The 18,679-nt window shown below is 50.8% G+C and overlaps 1 protein-coding gene across 1 annotated transcript in view; it reads left to right on the forward strand.

Moving 5' to 3' along the window:
* Window positions 1-18,679, forward strand: part of abtb2b (ankyrin repeat and BTB (POZ) domain containing 2b) — a 34,975-nt gene that overhangs the window by 12,857 nt on the left and 3,439 nt on the right. Inside the window, 9 exon segments of the mRNA XM_048973461.1 lie at window positions 7,752-7,901; window positions 11,592-11,799; window positions 15,946-16,098; window positions 16,693-16,858; window positions 16,947-17,036; window positions 17,176-17,277; window positions 17,415-17,511; window positions 17,997-18,132; window positions 18,271-18,536. Of these exon segments, the coding sequence (XP_048829418.1) occupies window positions 7,752-7,901; window positions 11,592-11,799; window positions 15,946-16,098; window positions 16,693-16,858; window positions 16,947-17,036; window positions 17,176-17,277; window positions 17,415-17,511; window positions 17,997-18,132; window positions 18,271-18,536 (1,368 nt within the window).

Consider the following 18,679-nt stretch of genomic DNA (forward strand, 5'->3'; position numbering starts at 1 on the left):
GGCAGAGCATGCCTTTGAATGTGACACCTTCTCCGTTCTCTCCTGCTTGATTTAAGTTTTTTTCTTTCTTTTCCGAGTACCTGGTGCAGCTTTCAGGGTATGGGCTTGTGCAGTGGAGGCAGCAGAGCCCCGGAGTGTTTAGTTTAATGATCACGTGACGGGTGAGAAGGAAAACGGCCATCGTGTAGCCTTCTCGACTCTTGGAGATCATCTTGGAGAGATAGGAAGCACCGTAATGGGGAGAGGAAGTAATTTTCTGTTATTTTGACTTCTGTGTACGTGGAGTTTGGGACTTCAGTGTTACGTGGCTGAGGTCCAGACTCTAGTTTCAACCCCCCACAGGACCCTGCAGAAATGACGATGCTGTGCATGTAGCGTTACAAAATGGAACAGTCTGTCCTGCCTGATAGACGTCCTGGTCAGGATACCAGCCCAGTTGGACATATCTGTGGATGAGCTGCAAATTATAATCTAAGCAGCGAACCAGAGTTGGACCAGCTGGCTTGGATGGGCTACCAGATTGAGTTTTTTTTTGTTTTTTTTTTGGTGGTGGTGGTGGTGGTGGGGGGGGTGGGTGCTGGCATACTTCTAGAGACTGATGTGTGCTTACATTGTGCACCCAATCCCCGCCCCCTAACCGGCCGGCCACAAACCAAGATGTTTAACAGCAGTGTGACTGTGCGCATTTTCAGAATGGCCGCCTTGTGCGATTGACTGTTACACTGTGTCCAGGAAGCAGGAGGGAAAACAGCACAGGTTGATCACACGAGTGGAGGGGAACCGATTGGGGAAGCTGTTACTTACCTTCCTGTTTCAAGATAAATTGGCCGTGTTGTCGGTTATCCTTCGGTAAAACGGCCCCCTTGTGTCGAACTTGGGTCTTAACTGAAGACACTTGTTCCAAGACTAAGGCCACAGACCTTAGTGGATGTTTGTTTTTTTCAGAATTTTCTTACTTGCCTTGAAAAATCAGGCAGGCGTCTCTTCCATCCTCTTCCCAAACCGGTGCCTCACTCTCTACCTACATGTGTGACTCTGCCTACCAGGATTCATGCAGTAGCGACACCAGAAGTAGCCCTGGGTTTGTGTCAAATTTGTATGCATTAAGTTGTGTGAAAGAATTGCGATTAAATCTGTTACACACATTGGCAGTTTCTTCCTCGTTGTGCCTGCACTCATTGTTCTGCTCTGATTTTGCCGTTTTATGTAAACACTTATGATTCGTGCAGTGGAGGGGAAAGCAGGTCGTGTGCAGTTCGTTAGGGGAGAGGAACCAGGCCTACTCTGAGTGTAATGCAGAACACAAATCCATCTGCGTCAGTGGTAGGCTGGGACCTCATTGCTCTTTTTTTTTCTTCTTAAGCAGGGGATTGGAAATTTAATGAAAAGCCACAGGCACCCACTGCTGGGCTGGAATGGAATCCCCAGGGATGGCCCTTGATGAGGTCATTTTGAGGATCCCGTACAGTAAGGCTCTGCGTCAACCCGAAAAGCCGGCCCAGAAAGCCATTAAAAGCTGCCGTTCTCCATTTGGGTTGGGTGCTTAAGACACTTGGCATGGCCAAAGATTACCACAGCCTTGCTGTAGATTGGTGCTTTTAGGAAAACATCTGAAATGCCCTTTTTTTTAGCTAAATGAAAGTAAGACCTATTATTAAACTATAGAAGTCGTGATTCTATTCTCTCTCTTCTCTCCTCCTGCCGAGGTCGGAGACGAGGGCGTTCCCTGCCTTTTTCTCGCGTTTTCCAGCACCCGGTTGCAATCTGCCTTGTCCGCGTGATTAATGAGGAGATTTCCCGGGTGCATGCCAGCCCCTTCTCGGATATCCTTGTGTCACCAATCAGGAGGTGTGAAGGCGTCCGTGGCGTGCCTGACCTTAGGGCGTCACGGGACGCCTGTCAGGACCCCTGTTGGCAGGTCAGCCAGGAATGAGCTATAGCCATGACTGATTACTGGGGTATTTCCAGCGACAGATTAAACGCAGAGTGTCCTGGCTGAGATAAGAGGGACTAAGTGGTGGAAAGTACTATTTTTACCCTCCTGCTACATTACTCAGTGTGGGTGCTTGCCCACCTTAAGTCCTGTCGCTTCTAGTTTAATTATACCTATCTGGTCCAGCCCTCCCTGGTATCTGTCTTGTCGCTCACTCGACTGATCGACCTGTTTGCCCCTGATTTAGACAGTGTGTCTCCAATCAGCTGCCTCGCTTTATCCAACCCGTTTGGCCGCATTGCTCTGTTTCTGGGAGGCACGGGGAGGGAAACCTCTGCAGGACTCCAGACTTCCCTGTGGTGGTTTCGGCCTGGGTGAACTGGCTCAAACAGGTGTTTGCTAGTTTGAAATAGCCCTTGAGGATCTGGGAGTTGTCGCCCTGTTCCTATGACGGCCTGGGCTGGGATTTTGGGTGTGGTGCAGCTGAGAAAGTGCGGGAGAAAGTGGGGACTCTGGGATGCATTTATCAGTCTCGGGGATTAAAATCAAATCAAAGCAGATCAAAATCAAAAATGTGACTCTATACCCAGGCTAGTCAGTCTACAGGAAAACGAGCGAGGCCTTACTGTTTGTGCTCTCTGAAGGTGTCTTTCTACAGCCAATGTTTAAAAGAACGACACAGGGCTTCTCTCTGAACGAGCGGAGGATTTGGCGGCAGTGCAGCAGTGTGGAAATGCAGGTCTCCTCTCTCCTTTCATTAGCCCAACTCATCCTGATGGGGCCACTTGGTTTGAGGAGCTTGCGAGCCACAGCCAGCTGTAATTTGTAGCTTTAGTTCAATCAGAAGAGCATCACACCCCCACCCCAACGGCTGCATGTGGAAATCCACGCCTGCCTCTGGCCCCGTGCGACCCGGGAAGGGGTGGGCGGTCCGTGGGCCACTTCTGGAGGCCACAGGGACCGACGGTGACGTGGGCTGTGGGTAAGCCGCACATGGGACCGGCCCCTCCGAGTGGAGATTGCCCCCACCCCGTGTGTGTGTGTGTGTGTGTGCGTGTGTGTGTTTGTGTGTGTGTGTGTGTGTGTTTTGAGGCCTTTGTATATATATTACGATTGTCCCCACAATATTGTGCCGACGACCTTTTTGGTCCCCACAAGGGGATACTCAATTTTATAAAAATCTGTGATGGCGATAAAGAAAAAAAAAACTTAAATGTCTTGTATTTTGTTGGTTACGTATCGTTAAGGTTAGGGCTGAGTAGGGGTTAGGGTTGCCATTGTTGGATTAAGATTTTTCCAATAGAAATAAGTGGACAATCCCTACAAAGATATTAATACAAAACATGTGTGTGTGTCTGTATGTATCAGGCTGTATAAACAGGTGGAATTTTAGCATACTGTGCTCTTCTAGTAATCATATGATATACTAACAGCGTAATATATGTGTATATGTACTGTGTGTGTTTAATTTGCTAGGGCGACGTATAAACACACATGGATGTCAGTGCTGCCCTAGAAAATGACGCACACGCGTGTGTAAACACGTGAGTGTGTGTTTTGGCTACCGAAGCCACTGTGAGATGATCCCACATTCCACATCCATGTGGCCAGAGAGGTCTGCCTCTGCTCAGGGCGTGTGGTTTTCTGCCCTCGACCAGCTGCCACCCTCCACATCTCTCCCAGATGTTGTTTTTGTTCTTCTCGGAGTCGACGGGCAGCAATCCCTGATAGAAAGGTGGAATGTTATCTGAGCGCGATCCCGGAAACGTGCTCCAGGTCAGCAGTGGTGTTCTCGCTGTGTTCTTGCTAACGGCTCGGGGTGGATGGGCCGCACGTCACCGGAAGCGGCGGGGAATCTCCCACAGGCCTGCCAGAGGAGGGCGATGCCTGTGACTGTAATCTCAGAGCCCAGAAACACAGGCCCCAGATAGGCTGTTTGCTAACTGTCTCTATGGTCTTTCCAAAAACAAACTCATCAGAGATGACGTGTCCCTTCCAAGAATAACCCAACGCTAAAATACACATGAAACCTGACGCATTAGCCGGCTAATTATAACAACATCACACTAATTATCAAACAAATATGTCAGAAGAATCCGTGTTAATGAGTAGACAGTTCAGCCCCGGGGTGTGTCCATGCTGGCTAATTAACAGCTGCTGTTTTTAGTTAATTATGCTCAATGGATCATTGAGGTAACGGTGAGCACGGGGCATGCAGCGGCTGTTGGCGTGCGTGGCTGAGCCTCGCTTTGACCGGTCCGGAATGACGGACAGTTGCTGGGCTTGTATAACCTAAAGGAACACAGAACTCACTCATTACCATGTGCAAGTGAATAGTAGTGTGCATTTCCCTATATGCACTGTTACTAAAATGCAGATTGATTACACAGAAGATGACGAGGTAGTACCAGGGTTTTATGGCTGATCCAATAACCACTCAATGACTCCTCAAGGTGTAAAAAGACTAGAGACATGAAAGTGTTTAGTTGGACTTGGCTAAGCCCGTTAAAGCTAGAAAAATAAGTATGCATAAAACAAGGATGTAGTAAAGGGAGCGCTTAGGAGTGCCTCTGAGAAGAGCGGCCCAGTCACAGTGTTTTAACAGCAGCACTGCGTTTCCTCTTCGCATCCATCAGCATCTTTCTGCACTTGAATACTTCTGGTCATACTGCACCATGGGCTCTGACATGCTGCATGCTCTCCTTTGACATTCACGTCCCTAAATAAAATTCCTGTGGGGAGGTATCAGGTGGAGCTCCAGTGTAGTAACATTGTAGCAGTGTAGGCTTAAGCTGTGCCCCCCCCCCCCAATCGTTATAAATGTAAGGTGTGTTTAAAACTTGCACCTAAAGCAAACCTGTGGAGTTACTGAGCCTGTCTGCAGGAATTTACAGTTCAGGAATCTTTAAGGCCACTATTTGTTTTTCCTTCCCCCTCCTTCCTCAAAGGTTTACTGTTAACCCTGAGGCATTTTTCCTGCCCATGTTTTAAAGTTGGGCTTCAGGCTGTTGCTGGGTACTGGGGTGGGGGTTGTGGGGGCACTGATCAATGATGTTGGGGGGTACTTGGATTTGTGGATCCCTGGGAATTCTCAGAATCTCGAGCCCTGACTTTAACCGTAAGTTACCAAACAAAGTAAAAGGCTTTTGGAAATTTTTGTTTTTCTATCACGGTCACAGATTTTCATACGTTTTTCCTTCTGTGTGTTTATCACATTGTGGGGACATTTGTAATATAACACACACACACACACTGTTGTACCTCTTTGTGTCTTAATGAACACTGCAGATTTTACAGAAGGAACATTCAACACTGAATGAGATGGGAGTCTGTGGTTTTCAAAGTTAGGTTTAAGATTTTTTTTTTTTTTATTATGGTTGTTGCATACATAGTACAGTGAAGATGTTATTGCAGAGACTATTGACAAATAAATACCGGAACAGATATGAAGCGATGGGCTCGGTTCACTTAATGTCCCTCCATAAATCAAAGCCATAGCAGGAGTCTTCATACCCCGAGCCGTCAAAAGGCTTAAGCTAATGTTTGCTGTGAGGCGGAGCAATGAAGAGCTAGGGTCAGGACAGGGGGGTGACCTCCACCCCCATCAGCCCAGGATACCTGAGGTCGCCCCCTTGGTAGCATTGTGGTTAATGACCCGGGCCGTTGACCAGGTGCTCTACAATTGCCCCCCACCTGGTCCAGTCACCACATTTACCAAGCGCTAAATCTTCCATAAAGCTGCATAAATACGCAGACCAGCTGCGCAAATACACACCGAAGTTTCCCTTTTCGGTCTCAAAAACTTTTGGATCATCTACCAATGTCCAGATCAACTAGGAAACTTCCGGCATGCCCATCGCCTAGCTGAGCAAGAATGCAGGATGCTGACGAGATGATCTGTGAAAGGCCACGTTACCATGGGATGATCACACTTTAGCTTTGTCTTCCTTCCCATAATGCACGCAGAGAGCTGTGCGAAGCGCGACTTCGCAGATGTCAGTAATACATCTGTAAACTGTCTGTAAGTGAATACTAAAATAGCATAACATTTGCTTCATGTTTTTTTTAAACGTGGTAATAGGAAAATATGTGACGAAACATTCTGCAGCTTTAGGGCTGGAAAAGCATCACAGAAAAATATTTTAAAGTTTTTCTTTCGTAGGTGTTTGGGTGGGTGCAGGGCAGGGCAGCATGATTTAATATTGATTAATGGGTGGCATTATCTATACCCCCAACACCCAAAGGATCCCTATTAGCCCCGTGCCTGTCGGGACATCCCGTTGTCATGGCAATCGAAGGAGGAGGTGCCTGCGAGCTGTTGGGGGAATCCTGCATCTCCTGGGTTGTGGAAGGAAAGGCTGTCCAATTCCCAGAGTGACGCCACTTATCTCACACAGCAGCAGGAGTCTGAGGGGCGAAGCCCACCGACCAAACACAGGCCATTCCACCTCACTGAACTGAGCAGGACTAATTACCCCCAGGACCGACTTGCACAGAACGCTCATTTACGGCTTAACGCCTGACCTCCTGCGCTAACACGGGAATTGCTCAAAGCAATAGGTGTGTTTCCCAGCTTTCTTGGGTCCAGCGCTTATTTTCACTTGGCTCCATAGAGACTGGTTTTCCAATTTATAACAAAACTGTTTTTTTTTTTCCTCCACGAAAACAAAACTTTTGCAAAAAAGTGCTCGAGGAAGGCTTCCTGTCCCCATTGTCGCCAGCCGCTACCAGCCCCCCCCCCCCCCAAGATTAGGGTCTGCTTTTAATGTCATGTCAAAACTGCAGTACCACCCACAAACGCGTAGGATAATTAGCTGGTCTGTACCATTGAATGCAGTGCCATAAGGGCACTGGCTAAAATCGCCCCGGTTTAGTCTAAACTCTCGACCGTGAAGATTAAAACTCCGGATATTAATGGGGCTATTTGAGGGTTTTTATGGGAACAGGACTGTGGGCATGTCACTGGGCAGTATTCACTCACATGCAATGCAGCCATCTCAGTATTTGCCCAGCTGGGTGCTTTTTAAGGTGTTCAACAAAGGATTATGGGTAAGACACTAAGATTCACACTGGAAGACTCACTGATTAACATCGATTTGCTAATGTAGACCGTTTCATGTGGTGCTTATTTTCCTAGCAGTGTTTTAACGGTGATATCCGTGACATTTAGTCTTCTACAGTTTTGGACGTTCCTTTATGAAGGACCAGGAGTAAAAAGAATGACATGGCGTGGGAGTTCTGCATTTGTGCATCCAGCGAAACTCGATACCTTCACACGCGAGAGGCAGGCAGCTCATGGGTGTCCGTACTTGGCTCGCCGTTCGTGTTGCAGCGGTTAGCTACTCTGCTATAGCTTTATGGTTTTTTTTTTTTTTTTTAACAGCTCCCTAGTGTCGACCTCGATCATAAAACATGCTCCACTGATTTTAAAATATCACTATTTTGTGGCCAACAGTTGTGATCAAACGGTTCTCCTGCACGCGTGCCAGCGTGTGGCCGCGTTTCTGCATGCGCCATGGCTGCCCCCTTGTCGTCAGACCCACCCTTGACCTGGAAACGGTGTTTTCCCTGATATTTCAACGAGCTGTGTGGGTATGGCGAATTCTGACTCATTTGGTAACCAGTGCTTTGCTCGGATTGAGGTGATCTAACATCAAGGCCTGGCAGGTCTCTGGGGTTTATATGACGACATAAGAGGCCGACTGATGATGTCACCAATCATTTGAAATGGAAAGTCAGTGTGATTTGAGTGACTTGTTGGGCTTCCGTGCTGTAGATGCCAGATATAAAGGTTCTGTGCTGTGCTCCTGTTTCCCAGGCGTGCTCTCCCTGCCGGCCCACTTCAGCCCTTACACGGAGAGTCAGCAGTCCGTCGCCGACAGCCGGGAGGACGCCTACGCCCAGCTGGAGCTCCGCACCCTGGAACAGGCCCTGCTGGCCACCTGTGTGGGCAGCATCTCTGAGCTCAGTGAGTTGGCGCCCATTCCACCCACCGGACCCCACCTGATGGCCCTCGGCCCGCAGTCTCCGGCGGCTGCCCCTCTTTCTCAGATACAAAAGCGAGTTTTTGCGCCTTGGTAAATCGGCAAATGAGCAAAAGGGACGCACTCCATTTGTGAAACTACTTCAGTTCCGGTGTCAAAGATAATGGAAGAAAGGATCCGTAGACTAGTTGCCAAAGCAAACGATAAAAGCCGCACATTTGTTATTGTCTTCAGTTCCCTGTTCCTGGTTTTGTGCCAGATCTTCGGTAACATCTCCCTCAATGGGCTGCATCCTGGCAGTAGCTTGAATGCTTTTTCTCTCTCTCTCTTTCTCTCTCACTCGCTCCCTCTCTCTCCCTCGCTACTCCCCCAAAGTCGAAAGGCAGGTACCCCCCTCTGGGTGCACTACATCACCCCTATCAGAGTGACAGGACAAGGGGGCCCAGTGATCAGTAGCTTTTATCCAGTACATCTGGCCTGAGGTGTGGAAGGCATGGTCTTTCACGCTGACGTGTCGCTAACGACGGCACTTCCTCTGGATGGCAGCATCTGGCCTCCATACTGCCGCTTTGTCTTCACTTTACATAAATCTTCTCCAGCCACTTTTACCTCTGAGTGCTATTATGGTTTAAAGATGTTTAATATTGAAAGAGCACTACTCCCCACAATCAAATATATCACAGAACACTCTTAGATTTACCTAGGAAATCTCGACCAAACCTTTATGAACTTTAAAAACATTTTTTTTTTTAATATGTAGGACGTTTCAGACTTGTGGGGATAAAAGCAAATGTCTTTGTATAGTTACTGACCTCACTTGGAGCGAAAACTAAAATCTAAAGTAAAAAGTCAATTATCAGCTCAAATAAATTTCAAATGCCAGAACACATAAACCATTAACCCCAGTATCCTAGCTCTGCCAAAGAATCTTTCGGAACCCTGGTTCTTGGCCAGTATAATGGCTAATTTTCCAAGGCCATTCATAATGAACAAGCATAATGAAGCGTACTTCCTTTCTTAGTTAAGCACTGCAGCCTTCCCACAGTCCCCGGCATCCCCAGGACTGCGGCAGGGGGCTTGAAGGGGTACTTTGATAAAAATGTATCCATTTCATTAAACCTGGGGGGGGAGGGGGGATCTGTCATGGTGATAACAGGTATGATTGGTTGCTGTGAAGCGCAGAGACCCCCGCGTCGTGTTGGGATGCTGAGCCTGATGGAACGTTCAGTTTGGCACGAGACCCCTTCCTCTGCGGGGTGTCGCTTTGTACCGCCGACTACCTCGGAGGCCCCTCTGTCCAGCTGGGCCCTGCTTACACTTAAGGCTACAGCACGGACCAGAAGTTCGGGGGTGGGCCTGGCAGTGCAGGGCAGAGAAAGTCGGCATGGGGGTTATCCCCCCCCACCCCAAATTATGGAACACTCCATCATGTGTCCCTCGACAACAAGAGGACCTTCACAGAAGTGAGCCCATTAGCGGGGTAAAAACACATGCCCTGACAGACACCCTGTCTGACTGCTTCCTTTGTGCGTCACCTCGGCCTGCCCTCCCCGAGGTCTTGCCGGCGGCCAAGGTACCCTGGCACCGCCATCCAGAGCACATGCCAGCAGCGGGCATCGACACATCATCTGGGCCAACTGAGCACTGTGGCAAATGGACTGCATTTATATAGTGCTTTTCTACTCCTACGAGTACTCAAAGCGCTTTACAATTAACACACCCATCCATGCCTCGCATTCACCCATTCACACACCCATCCATACACTGGTGGCAGAGGCTGCCATGAAAGGTGCCAACCTGCACACCGGGAGCAATTTGGGGTTCAGCGTCTTGCTCAAGGACACTTTGATGGGGTCAGGAGGTACTACCTCCTGGCAGGGAGAGCACCATCTCTGTCGTAAAATGCATCTGTCCATTTTGAGATATACATTTTTAATTGTGATTAATTCAAGGTTTCAAAAGTGATATCTTCAAATATATTGAAATTTTACGTTATATTCGAAATACATGCAAAGATCTCTGAATATATGTCTTGTTTTGTCTCTTAAAATTTATAGTACCCAGGAATTGAATTGAATTGAAACTGATTGTTTATACTAATTAAACATATTCCTCTCATTAGAAAAGCTGAGAAACAAATAACAGAATAAACTAAAATTGAACTGAAATAACTTTATCCCGCAGTGAAGCTGATCTTGTTCAAGGTATGAGAATGATTATAATGGTTAAAACTCTGTGGAATAATTACAGTTAACATGTTAGATTTAATGTGATTTGGTACGATTATGCAAATCAAGGCTAATCAATGGAGGGGCCAGCTACCTGCTAACAGCTGGCCAGGGTCTGGCCAGGGAGAGCCGGTCCACACGGTCATTTTGTGGTCGGGAAAGGGGGCGCTGTGGGGGAGAGCCGGTCCACACGGTCATTCTGCGGTTGAGAAAGCAGGCGCTGTGGGGGATAGCCGGTCCACATGGTCATTTTGCGGTCGGGAAAGGGGGCGCTGTGGTGGAGAGCCGGTCCACACGGTCATTTTGCGGTCGGGAAAGGGGGTGCTGTGGGGGATAGCCGGTCCACATGGTCATTTTGCGGTCAGGAAAGGGGGCGCTGTGGTGGAGAGCCGGTCCACACGGTCATTTTGCGGTCGGGAAAGGGGGCGCTGTGGGGGAGAGCCGGTCCACACGGTCATTTTGCGGTCGGGAAAGGGGGCGCTGTGGGTCCCACGCCGATTGTGGTGGCCCTTTAGCTGGCTCTCCTGCAGAAGCGAATGCCAGCAGCCCGCCGTCCCTCTGGATCACGCTAATGATGGGGAAAATGTCTCCGCCTTGCTAGGGGTGGGGGGGGCTGTGGCTGCCGTTACTCCGAGGCCCCCAGAGAGCTAAACTCCGATACAAAAGTGGCCTTGATCTGCCTCCCAGCTGGCAAAAGAAGAATGCTTGGAAACGCATATAGTGGCGGGAGATGGGGGGGCTTTGTGTGCCCCCCCCCCGCCATGCACACACACCCATGGCCAATCCTATCCAGTAAAATATTAACCATGAAGTAATTGGGTTTAATGAGAAATGAATCCATTATTTTCCTACCTCCCTCTTTTTTTTTAAGTTACGGCGCTCTCTCGCCCTGCACTCGGGCCAGATTCCACATCCCAAACGCTTTTCCCGATGTTCCCCAGCCATGCCGCTGATGGCCACGGGCTCAGCTGCCTGCTGATGAACAGGACAGATCCTGACGACCATCGCCCCCCCCCCCCCCCAGTCTTCCTGTTTTACCAGTAGCCCTGGAGAATTCCCTGACCGAAACCTCCCCCTGGGACACAGTGATTGGGTCGCCTTTCAGTGAGCAGTGCTCCTTATGGCAGTGTGTGTGTGTTTTTCTTTCTTGGCTTTTGGCTTCAGCGCAGAGGTGCTGCTCATTGCAGGAGGAAAGGCATTGTGGTCTGGGTCCAGTCTTGGGGGCGGAGTCAGTGCTGTCCTACATGGCTGTCCATTGCACATGCCTGTATGTGTTTATAACAACTAACAGCTGGTAATTCAACATTAGATGCTCCTGGACTACTAAGCTTCTTCTAAGGTTGTAATGTTATGCAGACTTCGGTCCATCTACATATATTCCTGACGGATCCTGGTAGCAGAGCTTTGCATGGGAGAGTAATGGCTTGTGTGTCTGTGTTTGGTCAGGTGACCTGGTGTCGCGCGCCATGCACCACATGCAGCGGCTGAGCGCGGTTCGGCCCGGCCTCAGCCCCGCGCGACACGCCCGTCAGCAGCCCGTGTCCTGGTCCCCCGACGCCCTGCACACCCTCTACTATTTCCTGCGCTGCCCACAGATGGAATCCATGGAGAATCCAAACCTGGACCCACCCCGGATGGCCCTCATCAAAGAGAGGTAACGCTGGGTCCCTTTACTGTGCCATGGCCTCACTTGGTTGCACTCCAGTCTGTTACTGTGCAAGTGGCCTTGCTGGGTTTTTCTCCACCCCCAAACTGTGCTTCTGGCCTCACTGGATTGTGCTCCACTCCCAAACTGTGCTTCTGGCCTCACTGGATTGTGCTCCACTCCCAAACTGTGCTTCTGGCCTCACTGGGTTGTGCTCCACCCTCATACTGTGCTTCTGGCCTCACTGGATTGTGCTCCACCCCCATACTGTGCTTCTGGCCTCACTGGGTTGTGCTCCACCCTCATACTGTGCTTCTGGCCTCACTGGGTTGTGCTCCACCCCCATACTGTGCTTCTGGCCTCACTGGGTTGTGCTCCACCCCCATACTGTGCTCATGTCCTGTCTGGGTTGTGCTCCACCCCCATACTGTGCTTCTGGCCTCACTGGGTTGTGCTCTACCCCCATACTGTGCTTCTGGCCTCACTGGGTTGTGCTCCACCCCCATACTGTGCTTCTGGCCTCACTGGGTTGTGCTCCACCCCCATACTGTGCTTCTGGCCTCACTGGGCTGTGCTTCACCCTCATACTGTGCTTCTGGCCTCACTGGGTTGTGCTCCACCCCCATACTGTGCTTCTGGCCTCACTGGGCTGTGCTTCACCCTCATACTGTGCTTCTGGCCTCACTAAGTTGTGCTCCAACCCAAAACTGTGCTTCTGGCCTCACTGGGTTGTGCTCCACCCCCATACTGTGCTTCTGGTCTCACTGGGTTGTGCTCCACCCTCATACTGTGCTTCTGGCCTCACTGGGTTGTGCTCCACCCCCATACTGTGCTCCTGTCCTGTCTGGGTTGTGCTCCACCCCAATGCTGTGCTTCTGGCCTCACTGGGTTGTGCTCTATTGCTCCATCCCGATGCCCTGCCATTGGCCAAAGTGGGTTGTGCTATTTTTACACATTCAGAGAGGATTCTTTCAGTTTTCCTGGTTCATAAGTGATGAACAACTCCTCTTGTACGGCCCCCACGCATGGCATGGCACAAAGGTGGGCAGACCCCGTCAGAGCAGAGCACCTTATCCTGAGCATTCTGAGGGCATGTGGAGTTCTCAGATTCCCCAGGATGTGGCCTGCCCCGGAATGCCGCGATCGCGAAATCCCTCGAACGGAGCTCGCTGCCAAATCCTATCGCTAATTACAATCATGACCCTTGGTCAGTTACTCCCCTGGAATTTGTCCTGAGAAAGGGAATTTTGGAGTAAGTTATCAGTCCTGGCTGGCTGAAAATATGAGGTACACAGAAACAGCACAGGCATGTGCAAAGGTGTATGAAACTCTGCATTGGGGTCCTCCGTAAGATGGTGAGGGAGGAGATGGTCTATCTGTGAGAGCCCATGTGCCAAATGCTCTCTCAGCTGTGTGCTTCCGCTGTAAACACAGGCAGACTAAACCAATGGTTTCTTAAAAAGAGGATGACCTTGTCAGCCCCACCGACTTCCACTCGTGGGCGGAGCCTCAGATATCTGCATTTTGTGCTGTGTGAGGCCCAAGGGGGTGGGTGCAGGTGCAAAACCCAACTATCTTCGGCCCCAGTAATAAAAATTTAACTGTGATGGTGCATCACATTCATTAGAAACTTAAATGAAAGACGGGAAGCCAGTTCTGGGATGATGATGATGATGATGATGATGATGATGATGATGATGATGTAATTCCTCATCTGGAGAAATTCAGCGACTACCCTCCAGTACTGAAATGATTAACAGGAAGGTGGGTCCTTCTGGGAGTGAGACTCCCATCGAGACGAGAACGGAGGTGTTAGCTGTGGGGGCTGGGAAGGGGTGAAACTGGCAGTGCATGTGCAAAGGCAAGGAATGGTTGGGAGGTGGGGGTGTCTGCATCGCAGACTAGGAGTCAGCATAGAGTAATGAGAGAGAGCTGACCTGTGAGGAAGCCTGACCTCTAGGGTCACGTCTGTGCTGGTTAACCATGAATGGAAAAACATCAGAGACCGCTGCGGCCATCGGGGCCCCGTCAGTCAGAGGGCTGCGGCCATCGGGGCCCCGTCAGTCAGACGGCTGCGGCCATCGGGGCCCCGTCAGTCAGACGGCTGCGGCCATCGGGGCCCCGTCAGTCAGACGGCTGCAGCCATCGGGGCCCCGTCAGTCAGAGACCTGCTGAAAACTCCCATGCCAAATTAACCCGAAATACAGCATCTTAAAGTGTCCTCCACTTGATGTTCTGTGAATCTCATGTTGCACTTACTGGCCGCAGAATAGTCTTATCAGGCTCTTACTTTGTTAGAAGCTGCTGAGTAGCTTCTGCCCCAGTCCTGCTAATGCCTGCAGCTATGCGTTCACTGAAAGCTCAGCCTAGAGGTACTTGTGCCAGTTGACTCTTTGACAGTCATGTGTTTGCAATATGCTGTTTAGCTCAGGAGGTCACTTTGGACAAAAGCATCTGCAAAATAAGTTAAATGTAAAGTATTTCAGTATATTTTAATGATGCACACCAGTATGTATAAGGTGCTTTCAGTGGGACTCTACCCCAGGTATAGTGGGTGTCCAGTTTCCATATAAAGGCACGGTAGAAGGGTGGTGTCCCTGCATCCACATGCAGAGGGGACGAGGAACAAAGACCAGCATGTCTTTAGGTCTGCGGCGACCTGTCTGGGGGGTGGGGTGGGTTTCTCGCCTGCTGAGGTGTTGGGGTGACCTGAAATCAGACCCGGGCTGCATCTGGGAGAGTCAACTCTGGCTGAGAGATTAGAGGATAAGGGTCAGCCGGCCTCAGCTGCCCCCTCCCCCCCAGTGGGACACCAGGCCAAGCAGAGACCCCCCTCTCTACTGTTTATACCAGCACATATATCTTCTCTGTGCTAAGTTATGGCTGTAAGGGTTAGTGCTGTGGTCTCCATAATTAGGTACAGGGATGCTGGTTTGTAAGGGGGCTGGTGTCAGAATAAATAGCAGGGATGAGAGAATGGCTTCCCGAGTGAGCTTGAGCCTAGCAAAATGGCAGGGGAGGGGGGCATTACCTAAAACCTGGGTCTGAGCGAGTGGCTCAGACATACCCGCCTGGGGGGTATGAATGAAAGCCGAAATTCTGTCGGCAATGCAGCCTGTCGCCTCATCCAGTGTGACACCCCCCAGAGACCCTCGTGTTCCTCTGCCAGTGTAGTAACGTTCCAGACGTGTTAACTGGGCTCTGAGTCACCGAAACCCCCCCTTAAATTATCATTACGCTTAGGCCACTGTGCTTATCCATAATCAGCATGTTCACTAAGTAAACCATCAGGTAAAGTTTACCACTCACACACAGGCCTGGTAGCACGCACCTGTCCTTAATAAAGTTTTTCTTTATTTGCCCTGAGACAGGAGAACATTCTGGTGCTGTACTTAGGAAACACAAAGAGAATCTGAGTGTCTGGCGAAAGTCCCGTAACTCATGTCCCCCTGTGAGGATTCGAGCGGCACAGTATGTGGGTATTTGGTTTAATGCTCAGAGTTTACGAGCGTCAGGAACAGAGAAGGGGCCAGTCACTGTAAAATGAATGTAAATTCTTACATGGACAACAAATTCTCCTGACTTTGGACTAGAGGCTGGAAAAAGTAAGTCTAAAACGCTGTTTTTTTAAGAGTCACACTGGAGACAAGCACAGGCAAAGTCTATAAAATGAACTCATTCATTATGTATACATCTTATAAACATTTATTTTGTTTTGCGTAATTCACATACATCAACGGGGGATGCCCAAAGCGGCACTCTTCTTCATTCTGCCCATGCTGCGGCTGTGTTGGCACCCTGCACTCTGGCTCCCCCTATTGGTTTACACTGCCAGCCTTGTGCGATGTTAGTCGTACGCTGAGAAGGGTCTCCACATCCATACCGATGCACCTGTGACTTTGATCCCACATTCTGCATTTAGCTGCTAAAACTTTTAAGCTTCCAAAACGACGCCTGTGTTCAAAGCAAGGGGTTCTTAAATTGCGTCCTCAGGGTAAAGGGCTCTCTGCATTTGATTTGACCACAGACCTCCCTTCCCCCCTTTATATTTGCCTGTAAACAGTAGGATTGGCAGCTGGTGCAGGGACAGACGTATTAGCTGCTAATGTAACAGTGAATTGTTGACCCCGCCCCCTGCTCTGCCCTCCCCCCCAGACCCTTCCTGTTGCTCCCGCCTCTGATGGAGTGGATGCGGGTGGCGATCGTCCACGCCGAGCACCGCCGCAGCCCATTGGTCGACAGTGATGATGTCAGGCAGACGGCCAGGCAGCTCCTCCCAGGGCTGGACTGCGAGCCTCGGCAGCTGAAGTATGTAATGAAGAGACACTGCTTGTATTGGGGAACACCTAGAACAGTTTAAGAAGGATTTTAAACAGCACTTTGGCCGCCTTTTCTTACCAGGTCTCTGTAGAAAGCTACCATGGCAGATCAGTCAAACATGCACCTTATTGCCAACTTCGTGTGGGATGACATTCATTTCAAGAGGGACACTAATGAGAAAGGATTTTTCGGGTGTTGAGGCTTGCTGTTGTAGATTAAACAAGAGACACACTGACTGCTATGACTGGGAGATCAGACACTCAGAGTCTTTCTGTTTACAGATCCCACTGTATCTAAACGCAACAGCTGGGATGTAATAATGAACTGCTGTCCTTCCCCCTTTCCATCCACTCATCCTCTTGCTCCCTCCATCCCTCATTCTCTCGCTCCATCCTTCATTTCCTCCCTCCCTCCCTCATCCTCTTGCTCCATCCCTCATTCCCTCCCTCCCTCATTCCCTTGCTCATCCCTCATTCCCTCACTCCTTGCTTCCTCCTTCCCTCCCTCATCCTCTCGCTCTATCCCTCATTCCCTCACTCCTTGCTTCCTCCTTCCCTCCTTCATCCTCTCGCTCCCTCCCAGGCCTGAGTGCTGCTTCAGCTCCTTCAAGCGCCTGGACGCCAAAGCCGCCACCGACAAGTTCCAGCTGGACCTGGGCTTCCGTATGCTGAACTGTGGCCGCACCGACCTCATTGGCCAGGCCATTGAGCTGCTGGGCCCCGATGGCGTCAACAGCATGGACGACCAGGTGTGGTTCGCAGAATGGGAAACCCCACACGTCTTCATCCACCATACTGCAGTACAACATAAGCCCTTCCTCTCTCTTCCGCGTGTAGGGCATGACCCCACTGATGTATGCCTGCTCGACGGGGGATGAGGCCCTGGTGCAGATGCTGATCGATGCTGGAGCAAACCTGGACATGGCGGTAAATATCCACACCTTCTGCAGTGTGCAGCCATCAGAGCGACTATGTGCTTTCAGGCTGATATCATGACAAACACAACAAACAGCGATGGTCTCGGGGCCATCCCACTCGCATTGGTGACCTTGCCCCTCATCTCCAGGTCCCCGGCTGCTCCCCGAGGCACCCCTCCGTCCACCCCGACAGCCGGCACTGGGCCGCCCTCACCTTCGCAGTCCTGCATGGGCACATCTCGGTAGTGCAGGTGAGATGGGAGCTGAGGCAGCAATCCGAGGAAGCTAGGACCCTGGGGGGGGGGGTGTCCCTCTGCTTCATCTGAACAGGCCTGCCCTCAGTTTGGTGCAGTTTGGTTAATTTCCAGACGTTTCCTTTTGTCTTCAGCTCCTGTTAGACGCCGGTGCCAACGTGGAAGGTGCTGCCGCCAGGAACGGACAGGAAAGCTGTGCCGAAACTCCTCTCCAGCTGGCCTCGGCAGCTGGTGAGTGAGACGCACCGCCCCCTAGTGGCTGGGCTGTCATCGTGCAATCCAGACGCTTCGCTGAGCACACCTCTATAATTTTGCACGGTGGTTCTCTCACTGGTTTCCCATGCACTCCTTTCTTGGCTGCCTTCTGTTTTGGCTCCCCTGCAAGAGGTCGCATCACTTGAAGTAATAATAATAATTAGCCAAATTAAGCGCTGGAGCACTTGGGAACCGGAAGATACAGAGGCCCAGCCGGATGGAGCTGTGGAACAGCTGAGTCTGACATTCTGTACTAGTAGAACTGAAACCAGGCCCATCCACATTCCTGACAAATTTGTAAACCCTACCCCCCACCCCCCCCACCAAAAAAAATAAATAAATCCAAAATCCTCGCTGCAGATATCAGACTCGTGGCTGGCAGCCAGCTGGGGTCCTCAGTCAGCCTGCCCGGTCTCTCTGACTCAGAGCCTGTTTGCCCCCCCCCCCCCCCCACCGTACAGGTAACTACGAGATGGTGAGCTTGCTGCTGGCACGGGGGGCAGACCCCCTGCTGAGGGTGCGGGATGGCACTGCCCTGACGTCGTCGCTCTACGAGGACATGAACTGCTTCAGCCACGCTGCAGCACATGGGCACAGGTGAGGGGGTGGTGGTGTGGAGGGGGGGGGGGGCGACACTGGGCCCCATTTCTGGCAGGTGTACGTGTTAACCTGGAGGCCAATGTCCTAATAGCTACATCTGTACCCAACTGTTTCTGGTGGGGGGTTCGGTCACAGAAACGTCCTGAGGAAGCTACTGACTCAGCCCCAGCAAGCCAAAGATGACGTCCTGTCCCTGGAGGAAATCCTGGCCGAGGGGGTGGAGGCCGAGGCGGGCAGGGAGGGGGGCTGGCCCAGGGGATGTCCCCCGCTGAGCCCCAGCTGCCTGGCTGACGTAGGGACCACGGGGCTCTGCAAGGCTCGCATGAAGGCCCTGCAGGAGGCCACCTACTACAGCTCCGAGCACGGCTATCTGGATGTCACCATGGAGCTGAGGTCACTGGGTAAGCTGCTGTCATGGAAACGGCTCGATTTGGGGGGTATTGCTAAATAGAGCAGTACTCCCCCCTACTGAGAGAACTGCTTATTAAAGAAAGCGTGGGGTGGGGGAGAGGTCAAAACAAGAGCATTTTCTAAGAACAGGAAG

Source organism: Brienomyrus brachyistius, chromosome 13 (genome assembly GCF_023856365.1).
Source record: "Brienomyrus brachyistius isolate T26 chromosome 13, BBRACH_0.4, whole genome shotgun sequence".
In the NCBI taxonomy this organism is placed as follows: Eukaryota; Metazoa; Chordata; class Actinopteri; order Osteoglossiformes; family Mormyridae; genus Brienomyrus; species Brienomyrus brachyistius.